At 34.8% G+C, this 21,010-nt stretch overlaps 1 protein-coding gene across 2 annotated transcripts in view; it reads right to left on the reverse strand.

Moving 5' to 3' along the window:
• The window catches only part of Pigk (phosphatidylinositol glycan anchor biosynthesis class K), a 128,603-nt gene that overhangs the window by 85,326 nt on the left and 22,267 nt on the right, over window positions 1-21,010 (reverse strand). For both annotated transcript variants that reach the window (XM_046443165.2, XM_058578932.1), the window contains exon 4: window positions 811-946. In XM_046443165.2, coding sequence (XP_046299121.1) covers window positions 811-946 — 136 coding nt within the window. The remainder of the gene's footprint in view (window positions 1-810; window positions 947-21,010) is intronic.

Raw genomic sequence — 21,010 nt, forward strand, 5'->3', positions numbered from 1 at the left:
TTTTGGTCAATATTTTAAGGCATCTAAATAAATAAAAAGTCAAATATTCATATACATTTAATTCATTGAAAAATATTTTTAGTATCTACAAAGGACTACATAGGTACTTGCTAGGTACAAAAGAATGTACATTTAGGCTATGTCCTGGAGGAGTTTACAGTTTAGAAGTCAGCTATGCTTTTAGAATTGCTTCAGTAAAGATAAAGATACTGTGTCTTACTTTTGGTTAGCTGGTAAAAGAGGAAGAACTATCTAGAAAGACTTCAAAATTTAAACACTGTCATAATCTGTTAAATTTAAAAATTTCAAAGGAAGAAAATATAGTTAAAATAGCATTTTATACACATTTTACTTTTAATTATATATGCATAAAAACACTGGAAGCAAAATAAAAGTGGTTTACTCTCTAAGCAGTGGACATATGGTGTTTTGTTAGTCATTACAATTTTTCCACAATTAATATATTTATAAAAATACTAAACTTGAAATTGCTGAGCAAAGGTAAAACACAAGTAATAACATTTCCTGTAAAAGAGAAGTAATACATCAAACCTCACTAAAATGCTTTAATTAAAAGCCAATATGAAGTTTCCTATCTTAGAAATACATATGAAACATTCATACTTTAGTAGTTTTACTCATATTATTTCTTTAATATGAACTACAGAGACAAATTACATGAAAGCTCAGCAAAAATTAGGTACTAAATTTAAAGAAAAAGAATAAGACAATTAATGTATTCTTCTGCTGTCTCTAAGACATAAAAGTAATAACATCAGTTCAAAAATTTTGCTGGATTAAACAATTTACCTCATAGCTTCTATAATCCACTTCCACATCATCTCCATACACATTTAGTTCCATATTCTTGTGACTAAACACTGTAGCTGGTTTGGGATTTCTAGGATTGCATGCCATATCATCAGCAAGCATCAGGACAATGTGACTAGGGGAAAAAAAAGTTCCAGTAAATATACTCTTTAAATAAAACCAAAATGTTAAACACAGACATTTTATTTATATCATATAGCAAGTATGTTCGTTCTTTTCCTCATTAAAACTAACTAAATTTTCAACTACATATTTAAAGGGGCCTTAATTATGGTTTTTTTTTCATATTCTTACATAGCATAAATTTTAAAGTAGAGAAATAGGGCAATTTAGCATGAACTTATGCACAGAACTTGAAGTTGCTAATTTAATTTTTTTTCCCAAGAGTTTACTTTATGTCATATAGCCAAGGGAAGCTAAAGAAACTACACTGTCTTACCCAATTTTTTTTTTAATTTTAGTAACATTAGACATTCTCTAGACTTAAAGAGTTCACATTAGAACAATGATATTCCAAATAACTTAACTTTTAAATTCCCAAAGCATGCAATCCATCAGCATGTGGGATCAGTGTGGCATGAGAACACATTTCCACTCCTCCCTAATTCCAGCTACCATCATCTCTGCACTAGATGTTGGAATATCTCCCTACCTGGTCTCACCCTCTTTTAGCTCATTCTCCTGATAGCCTCCAGAGTGATCTTACTTAAATAAGCCAAAACTTTTCCATTTAAAACCTTCCCAGCTTTTCACATTATAATTAGAGTAAAATTGAAATCATTTACATGGTCTTAAAGGTTCATTTAATCTGGTTTCTGTCTTTAGCCCCTACTAGCCATTGTCACTAGATTCTTTCCACAACTGGGCTTTCTATACCAGAAATACGCCAAGTCTTTCTCACTTTAAGGGCTACTGACCAAACTTAAAGCTTCTTTCCAAACAGATATTCAAATCATTCCAATTAGCTAAGCTACTCATTTTGTTTGACTTTATATACGACATTTATGAATCTGAAATCCCCATCATCTCCCACCATCATTCCATTAGAATATAAGCTCTCAGAGGGACAGTACTCTATCCATCCTATTTACTACTGTCACACAGCCTTAGTAATAAAGCCTCTCATATAGTAGGAATTTAATAAATAATTTTAAGTAAATAAAACATTTTCATTTTTGCAAATCATTTCTTTAAGAGGAAATTTCAAAATACCTCTTACATATTTCTTATCTTGATCCTACCATTAAAACTAGTGAACATGAATCAGGAAATTCTTTATTCTACCATATACTCATGCTTCCAAAACTTAAGGGAAAAATTAATGTGGCATACATAATTAGTTTGGCAGGAGACAGCAAGAAGAAAATGTTCTGCTGCATATGTTCCAAATACATTAAAGTTCAAAATTGAAACATTGTGATTTTTTCTTGAAAATTGGCTAGATTTCAACTTTGAAATCATTCCAATCCTGCCACATTCAAATATCAGATCTTCAGCTGTTACTGATTCATACTCCCAGAATGATGAAAGTTATTCCTCTTAAAATAGAAAATATATTTTCTTTTTTTTATATCTTAAGATCATTAATTTACATTAAGTTGTTATCAATCCTATAATTTTTATTAAACAAGAATGAACTGATATACAAATGTCAATATTTAAATGAATACATTAAGGCCATGTCATTTGTTTATTGATAATTTCACTCTATAAAACTAAATGATTATTTAATATCTATATATCAATATTAACCAAAAAGAAGTAGTAATTTTGGCTTAAAATTATAAATTCAATCAACATTTTTCCTGCAGATAATTTTGAGCCTCAGGATAAGTACTATGACCCTTGATCAAACATAATATATCTTAAAAATCATCTTATCTGTAATAATGTGGGTAAATTAGAAAAAGTCAGGAAATGGAATGGATTCCAAAGGTTTAGAAGTCCAACCACATATTCTAGTTCACTGTTTCTGAGATTGTAAAAAAAAAAAAAAAAAAAATGCACAGAACTTTTTTTCTGTAGAAAATAAAAATTCTTACTTGGTCTAAGTGCTAATTTTTCTCTATAATGGTACTTAATATATGCATGCAAGTAAGCTACTTAGGTTTGCTATACTTCTTATAAAACTACAGAATCAAGATAAAATTATAAATTAAAATCTAACAAAACTACCAAACTAGAAATACTCTTAAAAACAATAATCCTATTTGAAAGATATTATTTTTGCTAAAATGAAATGACTACTGTTATGTTTAAAAGAAGAGCTTCAGGTCTGGTCTTACATTTAATTTCATTCTATATTTTGACATCAACATTACAAATATAATTCAATAACATAAGAAATACCTGTTCACAAAAGTACACTGTACAATACACAATTCAAAATTTCTAAGCCTCTGCTTACTGTTAAAGACAATCAGATCCTTATATTTAAGTAAGTTTTTGCCAATAAACATTCCTTGAATGCCAGGTATGAGATCTCACTTACTCCCTAAAATGTATTTTTCAATTAACTATCAAGGTTAGCACCACAGCAATTATTTAAATCTGCACATAATGGGTATCAAATCCATCACTGCTAAAATCAAGACCAAAATAATTTACCTTAAAGACATACTTAGACATGCCTACAAATAACTAACAAGAAGTTGTCTTCTATCTTATAAAAACAAAATCCCCAAAATACAACCAATTCATACAAGAATATGATATTCTTTGGCAAGCCATATGTGATGACTACCATATGTGATGACTCAGCTCTCACACTTTATTCTTTTCAAGCCCCTGTAAAAACTTTTTCACACAACAAAGCATATGTAATGTGGCCTTCTCTCAACTCAAAATAAAAAAAAGTGAGCAACTGTATGGCAAGTTAGTTATATAATAGTTATTTATATAAACAAATGGTTTCCACATTTTTTTAAATCGTACACTACCTATTGGTTAAAAATTTGTGAGGACACACTCATATATACTTATTTATAAGTCATATGTATTTACTTATTAATTATAAAAGACCCATAAAGCATAACTTCTTTCTTTTCTGATAAAAACAAACATAAAGAAAACTATCAATGTGTTTTTCCTTACCATTTGTTGGTATCTACCCTTATCATACTTACAGATTTTTTTTAAAGATCATGATTGATATGAAAATAAAATTCTAAAACTTCTCTAAAAATAAGTTTAAAATCCCAATATGAGAAATATACAGAGAGGGGTGATCTAAAATAAATGCTTTTCCATCATTATGTTTGCCAAACACTGAATGAACAGGTAAATCCTGCATTGAAGATGCAAGGCCATTCTTTGACCTGCTTCCTTGAAAATCTTCCTTAACACAATCAGGAACCCAGGGATCAAATGAGTTAAAAAATAAATTCATTTGAATAAATGAACACTCTTTCACAGTTCTTGACCATAAGAGTATAAAATTTCAAAAAAAGCATAAATTTTCACTTAAAATAGACTGGTGTTACTTTAACAAAAACTTTTCACGGAATGAAATTTAAATAAATTACTATTTCAGTCAAAATGTTTTTAAATTCTTCCCTTAAAATTGTTTGACATTCTCTAGTCATGCTATTAATCAGATACTACTACGTATAGCATCTTTAGCTGCTGTAGCTAGGATTACTGGGCTCACCTTCATTAATATCAACATTCCAAGCTATAACAGCAGCAGAAATTAAAGCAGCAGGAAATATGAGTGTCTTTAGGATCTCTGATGCCCTCTTTAAATCTGGCCCTCTAGGTTTCTGCCTTGTAGACATTGCTTTTTTCACCTTTGACACAAATTATTTAGGATACTCAGCTTCTGCAGCAATGTCATGACTAATGGAACAAAAAAATTCAGCAAATCGAACTAATCAGTAGCTTGATATTAAGGTAATTTACTTTTAGGCTTTTCCTCTTCCTCCTCTTCCATGTCCTAAAGAATCTCCAAATTAATAATTCTTACCACCAATGTACAATGAAACTAATCATAAGAAATATGCTAGCCACCAATGCTAGACCATTTAAATTTTCTGAATTACTTTCAACTTGCCAAATATCAATTAGCCTTCCCAGACTATATGATGCCAGATATCTGATAATTGTATTAAAAATGAAAACTCAGTCAGGCACAGTCGTATATGCCTATAATCCCAGGGATTTGGGAGGCTAAGGCAGGAGGATTTCAAGTTCAAAAGCGGTTTTTAAAGTTCAAGAGCAGCTTCAGACACTTAGTGAGGCCCTAAGCAACTTTAGTGAGACTATATCTAAATAAAAAATAAAAAGGGCTGGAGATGTGGCTCGGTGGTAAAGTGCCTCTGGGTTCAATCCCTACTATCAAAAATTTAAGAAATAAAAACTCAACCACACTGCAGACATGTTATCTATCATACTGACAAATTACATGAGGCTCATATAATTAAATTCGTATGTCGTTTAGTATAATAGCTAACATCTAAAAAAATAGGTAACATTTATCAAGCACTTGATATATCTCAAGCAATATACTAATAAGCACATTATATATATTATCTCATATATTATGCCTATGAGAAATGTATTATCACTTCTGTTTTACAGGTTATCAAATTGGTTAAGTAACATGCCCCAGGTCACAGTTATCAAGTTAATGGAGTCTGAATTCAATCCCAGATTTGTTTAATATGAATGTTTCCTTTTAACAAATCTAAAGTACCCTGAAACTATATGAATTGGCATTTAAAAAGATTTAATGTGTATTTTATCTCATACTGATAATTTAATTGTCTCAGATGATTAAGTTAGATACATGAACTCATTATCACTGTTCAATATTTATGGCACATATCTAGAATAAAATAGGCCCTTGAAATTCTAAATGGAATTATCCAGAGACCTTAGCAAACTCTCAAATCAAAGAATAGCAGCACTAAAGCATGTAACTCCTCCTATAAGTATAACAAGACATAATGAAAAATTTCAGGGCCTCCTTAAATGTGAAAATCAGAGAACAGAACTTCCAAGAGATGCAGAAGCTAATATTCTATTAGCTATTCTGTCTCCAATCATTTCGCCAAAGCCATCTTTTCTACAGAAAGAAATAAAGGATACAGGTTGCTCCTGGCCCTGCTCTCATTAGATCTTTTCAGTCACCAAGCCTACCACTTGGTCACAGTCACAACCATCTCTACCAGTAGCTTCTACCCTCATATAATTAAATTCATAATTAAGTCTTCACTGCTTCATCTCTACCTCCAAATGCTCCTGCAATATTTACCACTCTTCCTTGATTGCAGGAAAGGGCAAGTAGCACAGACACCCTTATCCTTTCCTCTTGGGTTTAAAATCAGTATTATGTAGAGAAATTCTCATCAGTCTGTTTTCCATTGCTTAACTCCTAACTAGGTTAATGACTTACTCAAGCACACCAGCTTTAAGATTTGGAATTCAAATCTGCACATTACATTACCAAAATTATAAATTACCATATTTCTTGAATATTTTGGATGGTTCACAGAAATAATCAAAATAAGGAATGTTGTATTCATGAACGTCATTGACCTAGCATAACCTATATTTTGCCAAAATATACAGAATGGAATTTTAAAAATCTGAGTAAAAAAATCCAACAATGCTTAAAGAATGAGCAACACTAATGTTTTAGTCAGCTTTTTTTGCTGCTGTGATTTAATAAGACTCCACCAGAACAACTGCAGAGAAGGAAAAGTTTATTTGGGAGCTCATGATTTCCACAGTCTTAATCTATAGACAGCAGGCTCCATTCCTCAAGGCTCAAGGTGAGGCAGAACATCAAGGCAGAATAATGTGTAGCAGAGGGAAGCAGGTCACATGATGATCAGAAAGCAGAGACAGATCTCTACTCGTCAGATAAAAATATATGCCCCAAAGCCATGCCCCAGTGCCCTATCTCCTCTAGCCATGCCCCACCTCTTTAGGCCATGCCCCACCTGCCTTCAGCTACCACCCAATTAATTCCATCAGGTGATTAATTCATTGATTGGGTTAAAGCTCTTATAACCCAATCATATCTTCTCTAAACCTTCTTACATTATCTCACACATGAGCTTTTGGGGGATTCCACATATCCAAACTATAACAGTCCACCCCTGACTCAGAAAAGCTCACTCATCTGACAATGCAAAATATATTCAGTCCATCCCCAAGAGTCCCCATAGTCTCAACTATGAGATTGCTTAAAGTTCCAAGTCTAAAGTCTTCTCTGAGGCTCAAAGCAATCTCACACTGTGTGCTCCTGTAACATTAGAGCAAATTTACAAGTATCCAATATATAATATTACAGAGTCAACATTTCTTTTCAGAAAAATAGGGCATAGAAAGAAGGGATAGGACCAAAGCAAGAATGTAATCCAGCTGGGCAAACATGTCCTGTAGCTCCACGTCTGGCATCTGGTCACATGGCATCATGATGTTCTGTCCAAAGGGCTTGTGTATATCTACTCCTATACCCTTGTTGGTTGCAGTCCAACTAGCCTTTCTGTTGGCTTGTCTCTGCTCAGTTCCTGCAGCTTTCTTAGAATGATGTCCCATGTTACTAGCAATTCTTTAATCTTGGAGATTTCTGCTCCACACTCTGCCCTCTCAGGGAGTGCCCACAGGGACTCCAACCCTGCTACACTTTGCTTGGCCTCCCAGGCCCTCCTTTGAAATCTTGGTGGAAACCTCCATGATCCCCTAACTCTGGAATACCATGGTTGACACCAAGGTCTGTCACCATCTCAAGCAGTAGCCAAGCCTCCAGGGACCCTGGATGCAGCAGCCTCTGAGTGCCTGGGTAGCTAAACATGTTGAAAAAATTTCCTAGACATCCTTGTGCAAGAAAGGTACCCCACTGGTCTCTTCTCAGAGAGAATTTTTATTTCTGCTTCCTTGAGTCTGAGATGGGTGTGGTCTTGCCAGCTCCTGAAATGCCTTCAAGCCATCTGTCTCATTGTCTCATTAGCATTTCTTCAGTGTGTTTAGCAACTGCAATTTCCTTAGGCCCAGTCTTACTCTGGCCTTTCAAGTTTCTCAAATCTTTCTGCTCTGCTTTCTGCTCCTAAATACCACAATAAACTTGGCTGGGAGCCACAGCAATATCCATGCCCCTTCCTGAATGCTATGCTGCCTAGAAATTTCTTCCTCCAGATTATGAAGTCTGTCGCTTTTAAAATCAGCCTCACAGAAAGTCTCAGGACATGGGCAAAATGCAGACAACTTTTCAGCTAGATTATAACAATGAAAGGCCTCTACTCCAATAATAGTGTCCTCCTTTTCCTCATGAGCCCTGTTTTCACTGTCCACAGTCCCATTGGCATTCTGGTCTTCTGAGTTCCCATCAGAATCATCCATTAAGCTCTGCTTACAACAATCGAAAGCATTTCCATATCTCAAAATTCATCCAACAAACCCCTATAGTTTTGAACCACACGGTCAGGTTAGTCATAGTCATTTGTCACTACCAATTTTTGTTTTAGTCAGTTTTTTCGCCACTGCAACTAAAAGACCCCACCACAATTGTAGAGGAGGAAAAGTTTACTGGGGTTCACAATTTCAGTGTTCTCAATCCATAGACAGCAGACTCCATTCCTCAGGGCTCAAGGTGAGGCAGAACCTCATGGCAGAAGAGTATGGCAAAAGGAAGCAGGTCACGTGATGATTAGCAAGCAGAGAGATCTCCACTTGCCAAATACAAATATATATCCCAAAGCCATGCCCCCAATGCCATACCTTCTATAGCCACACCCTACCTGCCTTCAATTACCACTTAATCCCATCAGTGATCGATTCACTGATTAGGTTAAGACTCTCATAACCCAATCATATCTTCTCTAAACCTTCTTGCATTGTCTCAAACATAAGCTTTTGGAGGACACCTTATATCCAAACCATAACAATTGATTGACTGATTGACTGATTTCAGTAGTTGGAATTTAATCCAGGGGTACTCTATCACTGGGCACCTAGCCCTTTTTAGTTTTATTTTGAGACAGGGTTCACTAAGTTGCCCAGGTTGGCCTCAAATTTATGATTTGCAGGCATGCACCCCTGTAAGCAGCTCAATTCTTTTCCAAAACCCTATTATCAACCTATCTCCCCAACCACCACCTGAACCACCTCTACCTTGTAAATGACCATCATGGACCTCTGTCCTGCAGCCACAGCCAGAGTCACCCCTATCAACATCACCTTGGTGTCACCTGTATGAATGCCACCATTGTACTGAGATAGGAATTTGAGAAAAAGAAAGATATACTGAATCTCAGAAGTACCCTTGAACTGTCCGAAATTAGAAAGTGTCCATGAAACCTTAAAATGCAAAACAAGTAACTCATGAGCAAACCATCTGACTCCTTAGCCCATATCCTTACCTGTAAAAAATTAACATAATGTGAGTGCAATACACAAGCAAAACACATAGAAAACTGGTGTGAAACTGTGTGATTCTGCCCTGACTTCACTTGTAGTTTAGCCCCTACCTACTATCCCTCTAACACCCTTAAACAAAGGGGTACTGCCTTCCCCTGGAGATGGCCTGCATTCTCTCTTGAATGTATATACTTGCTTCTGTTTTCCTAAATAAATCTGTGCTTCTGACTGGCAAGTGCTAAAATTCTTTTCCATCACCTACATCAAGGATCCCACTTGTCCAAAGTCAAGGTCCCTCTCTCTGGAACTCCTCTGGTTACAGCACCAGCTATATGGTGAGGCTACAATTTTCAATGAGTAAACACATTTCTCTATGTAATTTATATATTACAGAGTTACTAAAAACCAAGAGAGATTAGTGCCAGGCACAGAAAGACCTCTATGAGGACTAGTGAACCGTAGAAATTCATTACTACATCAAGAAGCCCTCATAAGAGCAGTTAACCTGGACACAGAAGTGTTGAATTGACATTGTCCAGGCATTTTACAGTTCTGACCTAGATGGGTAAACTTCGGTGTACTTTCTTTCTATTACCTCAGTATTGCTGAAGTGAAGAATCTTCGTGTTAGAAGGTCATTTAACATCCCATTACTCATACATAACTTTATACTCAAAACACTGAGAATTTCAACTGGAGTATATGGAAGTAGATTTCAATTTCTTTACATTTGTACTAGTTTTAATTTCTTCATGCTGATATATGCATTAAGTGTAATGATGTAAGTTTTTAGTGTACAATTTCATGAATAATTAGTATGGAAGCAATAAAACAAAATCAAAAAATTCTTTCATAATTCTTGAGTATTTTTTAAACTAAACATGATTTAAATGAAGCACCCAAGTCCTATAGGAATCACAAACAAAAGCATATTTCTTATTAAAGACAATTAAACCAAAGCATTCTTAAATTTTTTTGATAAAATTTGGTATGAAGTTACTAAAATAATTAAGAACATGTGAAACAACTTATGATACTGTTTTGTGGAGAAAAAAACACATACATGATTTTCACTGGCCTTTTGATGAAGGTGTAACACCATCCAACCAGACTACTGATGTCTAGCTAAGTCTTATAATAATTAAGTTTCATGAAGAAGCTGGTTGTTGTACTGCTACTGACTATGTTGCAGGCATTAGGAGAACTTCATTGCTTATTGTTCTGGCATTATTAGAAGGTAGAATAAAAACATGAAGATGTAGAATAGTTCAAAGACAAAAGCAACATAGAACTTTGAACATCAAGGAACTTATGTATTTAAAGAACTATCACCCTAAAACACATCAGTGTTGCAGAGACTTCAATGGTTTTAGAAACATAAGTTGCATTCAACAAAACAGGTTGTTTGACCCTATTATCTTAAAAAATAGAATTTTAAAGTGTACAGTGTAGCTTTTCAAAAAGAAAGTTTTCTGTAGCAGCATAAAGGGAGATTGATATAAAGACATTAATTGCATGATAATTGAAAGACTTGGTTAAAAAAAAAACTGATGAAGTTTCCATAATAACTGAGAAGCAGTTTTACAAGTCACAAATATGACAGAAACTCTATGGGCATTTAGCAAGAGTCTTCTTGTTCAGCATTTAAAATTTACTTATAATTTGCACCAGCAGACCTTTCCTGAAATCATGCAGTACTGAATCATGTCTTCTTTAAATTTATTCCAATGCCAGAACCTTACCAATACATAAGAAAGTTAAACAAATAGAGCACTGAATACCCAGCATAATACTTGTATGTTTTTAGTATCATATCAAACTAAAACCTTAGGAACTCTGAGTATTTTAGATCTTATGTGGTTTATTCCTTAAGTAATTTCAAACATTGAAAGCAGAACCTACATGGTTATTTACCTGATCATTTCACATTTGTCTCTCACATTCATACCACTACATATCAGGTTTACACCAACTTTGATTCTTGCTGGATTTTTTTTTTCACCAAGTCTTTCAGTTATCATGCAATCGATGTCTTTCTATCAATCTCCCTTTATGCTGCTACAGAAAACTTTCTTTTTGAAAAGCTACATTGTACAGATGCAAGTCTTTAATGTTTCCAGGTTTTAAAAAAAAAAAAAAAAAACTTGACACTTAATTTAATGTTTGGAGGATCCAAGATAGCGGGCTAGAGGGAGGCTGCATTCCTAGTCACTCCGTGACCTGGGATTCAAGCAGTGGGAATACTGTTTCTCTGCAAGTTATTAGAGAACCCACAACTGCAGCTCCCATGCAGGAATCTGCCCCCCATCACTCGCCCACATCAGTACCCATGCAGAACCCCAGCCGCCACTCCCATGTGGACCCCCATCTACCAGTGTGGGGCTTCCTCAGTCACCTCCATCTTGGAACACTGCAACCACTGCCATAGTTGCCTGCAACTGGGGACACTGGACAGGGTCGGGAGACAGCCACCAGCCACAAAACAACTCATAGTTCTTAAGGTTTTAGTTTGATATGAGCAGCATCTCTGGACACACCACCCAATGCTATTGCCCGGCTTAATCTGACACCCCATCTCTGAAAGCAGCCACCTCCATCTTAGGATACCTTTGCCACCAACTTGCGTTAGCCTTGCTACCACCATAACCATCTTTAATTGAGGTAACTCCTAGCTGGAGACACCAGTTGAGGCCTAGAAGCAATATCCAGGTACCTACAGTCCCCTAACACGCCCCTCTCTGTCACAGCCACTAACATGGTACAATGCTTGCAGCTATGTAGCCTGTCCGTCCTGACCTGCCTGATACAAAACAGCTCTCTGCGACAGGTGTGCAAGCCCCAGAGGGCAGCTCACAAGGAAAGAGAGGTTCCTGATTGGGAAGTAGAAAGGGAGGGGATGAGCGAGATACAGTTGAGAGACTAAATTAGAGACCATGAATTCTGAGGTCTACAGGTGATATCAGGACATAAGACCAGGCACCCACATCATACAAGCAGGCCCCAAAGGAGATCCTTGGGGTACAGTCCTCGAACAGGAACTGGCAAGTGCTATACCTCACCTCCGAGTTCTGCCTCCAAGACCAACCCTCCCACCCTAATAACTTTCACCATCCCGAGGGTGGAGATACCAGCAAACATCAGACAACCTCACTACTGGATGAGAAGGGAAGCAGGAAAGATACTGAACTCCAATCAGAAACAATCCTTTAGTTTTTCTTCGAGATTTTTTTTCTTTTTTCTTTTTTTTCCTACTTTTCACACATTACACTACTGATAACTGGAATGTCTGAATAGTATATTACAGTTATGTTACATATTCTTTTAACTTTTACTTTTACTTTTTCTTTTTCTTAATTTTTATGTTTGCTTAATTTTTGTACTCTACTGTCCTCCCACTTACTTGTCTCCCTAAAATCTCTTTCTCTCTTTTTTCCCGCTACTAGCCAACTTCTTTTCATTCCTCTTTCATGCTTCTTAAGATCTAATAACTCTATATCCTTACCTCCTACCTCCTTAACATCTCATCCTACACTCCTCTCTTTGTCCACCATTAGAAACTGTTTACATTGTAGATAATAACTGAACTCACCATTTCTGTCCACTGTGACAAAACTGTAAACATCTTAATAGGAGCTTTAAGGCTATATATTGTTTGTAGTGGGATCTGTTAATATTGATCTCCCCTTAAAAGAGAGGTATTGGAACCTTACAGTGACACTATAAACCTATAGGGTAAAAACTGTAACACCTTAGATCCACAGTGCTAGAAGGGAAGACACATGAACAACATGAAAAAACAAGGTAAGAAAGTGCCCCAAACAAACCAAGATACTACATAATTAGAAGCCATGGCCAGCAGAGCAGAAGAAATGCCAGAGAAGGAGTTCAGGATGTATATAATTAAAATATTCTGAAAATTAAAGGATAATATAAGTAGAAAGCAAATACAGGCAGCAGCAAAAGATCATTTCGATAAAGAGCTACATAAGCAAATATAGAAAGCAAAGGATTACTTCAATAAGAAGATAGAGATTATGGGAAAAAAACAAACAGAAACCTTAAAATGAAGGAAATAATAAACCAAATTAAAAACTCAATAGATAAGATCAGTTGGAAGACAAAACCTCAGACAATGAAGACAAAATATATAATCTTGAAAATAAAGTTGACCGCACAGTGAAGATGATAAGAAACCAAGAGGAAAACATTCAAGAATTATGGAATAGCATGAAAAGGCCAAATTTAAGAATTATTGAGATAAAGGAAAGCACTGAGTTACAAATCAAAAGAATAAACAATCTATTCAATGAAATAACATTGGAAATTTTTCCAAAAATGAAGAATGAACTGAAAAATTGAATACAAGAGGCTTACAGAACACCAAATATACGAAATCACAATAGATCTATGCTAAGGCACATTAAAATGAAAATGCCTAGCATACCCAGAATAAGGAGAGAATTGTAAAAGCCACAAGAGAAAGGAATCAGATTACATATGGGGGAAGCCACTTAGGATCTCTGCAGATTTTCTCAATCCAGACCCTCAAAGCTAGAAGAGCCTGGAATAATAATATATACTAAGCTCTGAAAGAAAATGGATGCCAACCAGGAATTTATATCCAGCAAAATTAAGATTTAGATTTGATGATAAAATAAAAACCTTTCGTGATAAACAAAAGTTAAAAGGATTTACAACTAGAAAGTCTGCACTACAGAACATCCTCAGGAAAATATTCCACCAGGAGGAAGCGAAAAACAACAATGAAAATCAGCAAAGGGAGGTGTTACACCAAAGGAAAAACCAATCAAAGGAGAAACTAAGTCAAGTTAAAAACCAAAAATAAACCAAAATGAACAGGAATACAAATCATGTCTCAATAATAACCCTGAATGTTAATGGCCTAAAGTCATGAATCAAAAGACATAGACTGGGACTGGGGATGTGGCTCAAGTGGTAGTGTACTCGCCTAGCATGCATGGGGCACTGGGTTCGATTCTCAGCACCACATAAAATCAAAATAAAGATATTGTGTCCACCTAAAACTAAAAAATAAATATTTTTTTTTAAAAAAGACATTGGATTTAAAAAATAAAAGACCCAACAATATGCTGCCTTCAAGACACTCACCTCATAAGAAAAGACATTCATATACTGAAGGTGAAAGGTTGGGAAAAAAGGTTGGGACTGCATAAGCAAGCAGGAGTTTCCATCCTCTTATCAAATAAAGTAGACTTCAAGCCAATGTTTATCAAAAGAAATAAAGAAGGACATTTCATACTGCTTAAGGGAACAAGACATTACAATTATAACTATACATGCCCCAAACAATGAAGCATATACATTCATCAAACAAACTCTTCTCAATTTCAAGAGTCAAATAGACCACAACACAATAATTCTGGGTGACTTTAACACACCTCTTTCACCACTGGATAGATCTTCCAAACGAAAGATAAACAAAGAAACTACAGAACTCAATAATACAATCAATAACTTACACTTAACTAACACATATAGAATATTTTATCCATCAATGAGTGAATACACTTTCTTCTCAGCAGCACACAGATCCTTCTCTAAAACATACCATATATTATGCCACAAAGCAACTCTTAGCAAACACAAAAAAGTAGAGATACTACCCTGCACTCTATCAGATCATAATGGAATGAAATTAGAAATCAATGATAAAATAAAAAACTACTCCAACACCTGGAGACTAAATAATATGATACTGAGTAAACAATGGATGGCAAAGGACATCAAGGAGGAGATTAAAAAATTCTTAAAGGTAAATGAGAACAACGATACAACATATCAAAACTTCAGGGATACTATGAAGGCATTACAACGATACAACATATCAAAACTTCAGGGATACTATGAAGGCATTACTCCAGCCCATTACATGGAGTTCATTCCTTAAAAGAGAAAAAGTCCAACAAATAAATGACCTAACATTACATCTCAAAGCTCTAGAAAAAGAAAAATAAACAAACACAAGTAGTAGAAGATAGGAAATAATTAAAATCAGAGCTGAAATTAATGAAACTGAAACAAAAGAAACAATTGAAAAAACTGACAAAACAAAATGTTGGTTCTTTGAAAAACTAAATAAAATTGATAAATCCATAGCCATGATAATGAAGAGAAGGAGAGAGAAAACTCAAATTACCAAAATCCGTAGTGAAAAAGGAAATATCACAACACTAAGGAAATACAGAAGATAATTAGAAATTATTTTGAAAATTTGTACTCCAATAAAATAGAAAATATCAAAGGCGGGGCTGGGATTGTGGCTCAGCAGTAGAGTGCTCGCCTAGCATGTGCGAGGCTCTGGGTTCGATAAAATAAAATAAAGATATTGTGTCCAACTACAACTAAAAAATAAAAAAAAATATTTAAAAAAAAGAAAATACCAAAGGCATTGACAATTTCTACAGTCATATGATTTACCTAGACTGAATCAGGACGATATACACAAATTAAACAGATCAATTTCAAGCAATGGAATAGAAAACACCATCAAAAGTCTACCAATCAAGAAAAGCCCAGCACTAGACAGATCCATAGCTAAGTTCTACAACACCTTCAAAGAAGAACTAATAACAATACTTCTCAAATTTTCCATGAAATATAAAAAGAGGGAACACTTCCAAACTCATTCTATGAGGCAAATATCACCCTGATTCCAAAACCAGGTAAAGACACATCAAAGAAAGAAAACTTCAGACCAATATCTCCAATGAACATAGATGCAAACATTCTCAATAAAATTCTGAAAAACTGAATACAAAAACATATTAGAAAGATAGTGCACTACAATCAAGTGGGGTTCATCCAAGGGATGCAAAGTTAGTTCAACATACGGAAATCAATATATGTAATTCATCACATCAATAGACTTAAAGATAAGAATCATAGAATCATCTCAATAGATGCAGAAAAAAAACATTTGATAAAATACAGCACCCCTTCATGTTCAAAACACCAGAAAAACTAGAAATAATAGAAACATATCTCAACATTGTAAAAGTTATCTATACTAAGCCCAAGGCCAACATTATTCTAAATGGAGAAAAACAGCCACTTTTTTCATAGTCCTTAAAACTCTAGCCCGAGCAATTAGACAGACAAAGAAATTAAAGGGATATGGATAAGGAAAATAAGAACTCAAAAGTATCACTATTCACTGATGCCATGATTCTATACTTAGAGGATTCAAAAAATTCCACCAGAAAACTTCTAGAACAAAAAATAAATTCAGCAAAGTAGCAGGATATAAAATCAATACCCATAAATCAAATGCATTTCTGTACATCAGTAACAAATCCTCTGAAAGACAAACAACCACATCAACGTTTATAGCAGCACAATTCACAAAAGCTAAATTGTGGAACCACCCTACATATCCTTCAATAGATGAATGGATACAGAAACTGTGGTATATATACACAATGGAATATTACTCAGCATTAAAAGAGAATAAAATCATGGCATTTGCAGGTAAATGGATGGAGTTGGGGAATATCATGCTAACTGAAGTAAGCCAATCCCAAAAAACCAAAGGTGGAATGTTTTCTCTGATAAGTGGATGCTGATCCAGGGCGGGGGTGGAGGCGGTTGTAGCATGGGAGGAATGAAGGAACTTTGGATAGGGCAAAGGGAAGGGAGGGGAAGGAAGAGGGTGTGGGGGTATGGGAAAGATGGTAGAATGAGATGGACATTATTACCTTAAGTACAAATGGTGTGACTCTACTCTGTGTAGAACCAGAGAAATGAAAAACTGTGCTCAATTTGAGTAATATGAAACGCATTCTGCTGTCATGTATAATAAATTAGAACAAATTAATTAATTTAAAAAATAATAATAATTTAATGTTTGGACTTTGAGGTACAACTTAATAGAAAAAGCTTTAAAAAAATGGGCATTGTACTTCCCATGCAGAATATGAAGAATATACACTTTAACTTAGTCAATATGTTTTAAAGATAGAGATATTTTGTTACCTTTACTACAATAACTCTTATCATAAAATTCTGGCAATTTTTAATTTTTTTGCTTTGTTTTATTTTTTGTTTTTGCAGTACTAAGGATTGAACCCGGGTGCTTTACAACTGAGCTACATCTCTAGTCCTTTTTTATTTTTTATTTTGAGACAGGGTCTCACTAAGTTGCTGAAGCTGGCCTCAAATTTGTCATCCTCCTGCCCCAACCTCCTGAATATGTGGGATTACAGGTGTGTACCACTACACCCAGCTTTTGTTATTTTTTGTACTGGAAATTACTCACTATCTATTATCTTTGTTTTTAGTATAATTCTCCTCTCTTCTCAATTCCTTTTTACAAAAAAAAAAAGTGGGATTCTGCTAGTGAATTAAACAGACCCAATGTTTTACATGCCTTGTGAGGTGTGCAATTTAATATCTGGAGACTTGATAATTTGTTTTATTATGTAATTGATAAATCATGATGTGCACTAATGTTAGTTAAACCATATATTTATACTGTCTGGTAATGTGTGATTATAGTTCTGTGGGAAAAATAATTTGTCAGTGTTCACCAGCTTATAAAACCCAATATGAAAGCTAAACATAAATATTGAAATTTTTTTTAAATCTAAACTATTTTCTTGAGTAAATACATATATAAAACATATCACATGTAAGTATTTATCAGTATAAAAAAGTTGACATTTGAACATCTATTTTTGTTAAGCATAATAATTAAAAGTAGGCTAAATCCAAGAAATTAGGTTGGACTTTATTTGCCTGAAAACAAACTCTAAAATATATTTGTAGAGAATGTTCCCTAAAAATATCTGATGGTCATTTGCTTCTTTTCTTTAGAAGACCAGTATGGTTGAGCAAAATTGACAGTTTAGGTGAATTAAGTTCCAAATAATATAGACTTTACTTTCTAAATATCATATCTAAATTTTATGATTTGAAGCCTTAGAAATGAATATAATTTTTAAAATAAGTTAATGGATGAGTGTAGTGCCTTTTAATGAATTAAGTAACTTCCCACTCATGCTCGGGCTAAATTCTTGGAAACTATTAATATAAAACTCTGTGAAATATCTTCTCTCCAAAGAAATCAAATTACATTCATAAATGTTAATTTCACTTATGCTCTCAATACTCTTAAAAGTGTCAGATATAATAATGAGAATGAACATTCTATCAATTCTCCATTAAATGTCCTCAGAACTTACTTAAAAATATGTGTTATTATCACCACTTTCCATGGTGAAATGTCAAATTGGGTCTGACTTATTCTGAAGTCACTCCCACTGCCACCACCCAAGCACTAAATTCCTTTTGGGGGGGCTATAATTTACTCTCCTAACTCTTTCTCTAACTCTATCATGTATCCCCACTACAGTTAAAATTACACACACTGGCAAATGTGTTATAAATAGCAAAGGTTCTCAACAGGGACAACTGTCCAGGACTTACTTTCTCTTTCAAGTCAAAGGCTGTAATTGACAGCGAAGTACCCATGCATTTGTGTGTACACACATGCATATGTCTGTGTGTATGCACATGCAGGAGTGTGTACGTGGGAGACAGTGGGGTGCAAGGTAAACAGAGAGCGAGAGAGCAAGAGCGAGAGGGAGAGCGAGAGGGAGAGCGAGAGAGAGAAAGAGAGAGAGAGAGATCCTCCCAAGCTATTCTATTCAGTTCTTCAGGAGACAACTAGAGGAATAAGACTTACATTGGATAGGCAGAATACCCACTTCAGCTTAAAAGATTCATGGCCCACTATTGTTGATAGTCTATACGATAACTCCATAGAAAAAGTTTTCAGAGTTCCTAAAAGGAACAAGTCCAGTTAAAAGAATCATCACACTCAGAGAGGCCCAAAGATATATTTCTCCTAAAGTATTTTATCATTTATTTATCCCAGACCAGTTACAGTTATTTAATTTACACAACTTTACCATAAACATTTCCTTTGGAAATGTCTTTATCACATTTCCAAAGGAACAAAGTCAGAAGTCAAAAGAAAACAAACGTCAAATTCTAATGAAAAGGACTTTTTGTAACCTCTTTACTATACCTTAATATGTACTCTAGTTAGGCTCTGCAATTGCAAGGAATTACTAAAACTAGTTCAAGTAAGAAGGATAACTATCATCCAGGCCCAGTGGTGCAGGTATGCAATTCTAACTACTTGAAAGGCTGAGGCAAAAAGATTACAAATTCGAGGCCAGTCTTGCCAACTTAGCAAGACCCTGTCTCAAATTTTTTCAAAAAATTATTAAAAGGGCTAGGGATATAGCCCAGTCTATAGTAAAGCATACCTCTGGCTTCCATCCCCATTGCTGCAATTAAAAAGAAGTAGAATAGCTATTTAAAAGGCACACAATTTTTACAGTTTTGTGGAAATTCAAGAATGAGGCTTGGGTGAGATGTAGCTCAGTGATAGAGTATTTGCCCAGTACCTGTAAGGTCCTAGGTTTAATCCCCAGCACTAGGGAAAGGAAAAAAAGAATAGAAAAGAGGGCATCAAACATTCAAAAGTAGTGTTAGACATAAACATTCCATAGTCTATGAAACATTACAGACTTCAAGGTTTTTCCACTAATATGACTTATTTACTATTTCTCCATTCACAACTAATAGGCCTACATTTCTGTCTCATCTACACACAGGTAACCCATCACTGAAAATGGCTAAATTTATAAACCTCCACCATTTATGACCTTTTTTATATTAATATCCTTATAGTAATAAACTAATATTTCACATCACTAAATTAATGCCCAATTAGTAAATGCTAGGCCTATGTAATCAAAGTAATTAGAATATGAGACAGGCTGATTCAAAAAACTATAATAAAGTAAGGAGAAAAGAAGCTGGAAATTACTGTTGAGTCAGCCAACCAACAATATTAACCCCATTTAGGCACTTTTCTGTCTCCCATCTTATACATAAGAGAACTAAGGCTGTGAGAGATGAACTTGTCCAAGATGAAAAAACTCATTTTTTTTGACTGTCTCAGGCCATTTTCAAATTTACTGAACAGCTGGTGATGCAGTAAGAAGTAAAACATGTAAGTATGAATCTCAGGCACAGCAAAGATTGCTTTATGTGATAGCAGGTAGAATTCTGAGTGACTGTTCTGGATTAATCTGACCTTTCTGACTTCTCACTCTCTACAGGCTGTGCCAACTGCTAAATTTTGAGATCACCCCAGTGAGAAACTATAGAATTTTTAAAAAGTAAACTGTAAGCTACTCACTAATATTTTTATCTCATATATTCTCTGTGTTGCTTCCCTGTTAGTCTGATAACAACCTAAAGCAAAAGCCACTTAAGTCATCATTTTTGCCCATCTCTTTCTGGTTTGGCCTAGCTCAAAAACAGAACAATTACTTAAAGTCTCTGACACTAAAACCTACTCTTAAACACTATGTTAACTCCCTGTTATCTAAGTTGTGGTATCCTTAAGTTTACATAATCCTTGAAAGCTCCTGAATTTTAAACTGGGTTATAGTTTATTTAAAAAAAAAAAAAATCATTAAAGAAAGTTATTTTTTTTTAAAGAGAGAGAGAGAGAGGGAGAGAGAGAGAGAGAGAGAATTTTTTAATATTTATTTTTTTTTTTTAGTTCTCGACGGACACAACATCTTTGTTTGTATGTGGTGCTGAGGATCAAACCCGGGCCACACGCATGCCAGGCGAGCGCGCTACCGCTTGAGCCACATCCCCAGCCCTTAAAGAAAGTTATTTAACAAGGGCATTACAAATACTCAGGAAAGCGAGTTACTGCATGTTCTAACCTAAATACTGGATGTCAAATG

The sequence above is a fragment of the Marmota monax genome, unplaced genomic scaffold (genome assembly GCF_021218885.2).
Source record: "Marmota monax isolate L192 unplaced genomic scaffold, Marmota_monax_Labrador192_F-V1.1 WCK01_AAM20220418_F8-fsc00046, whole genome shotgun sequence".
In the NCBI taxonomy this organism is placed as follows: domain Eukaryota; kingdom Metazoa; phylum Chordata; class Mammalia; order Rodentia; family Sciuridae; genus Marmota; species Marmota monax.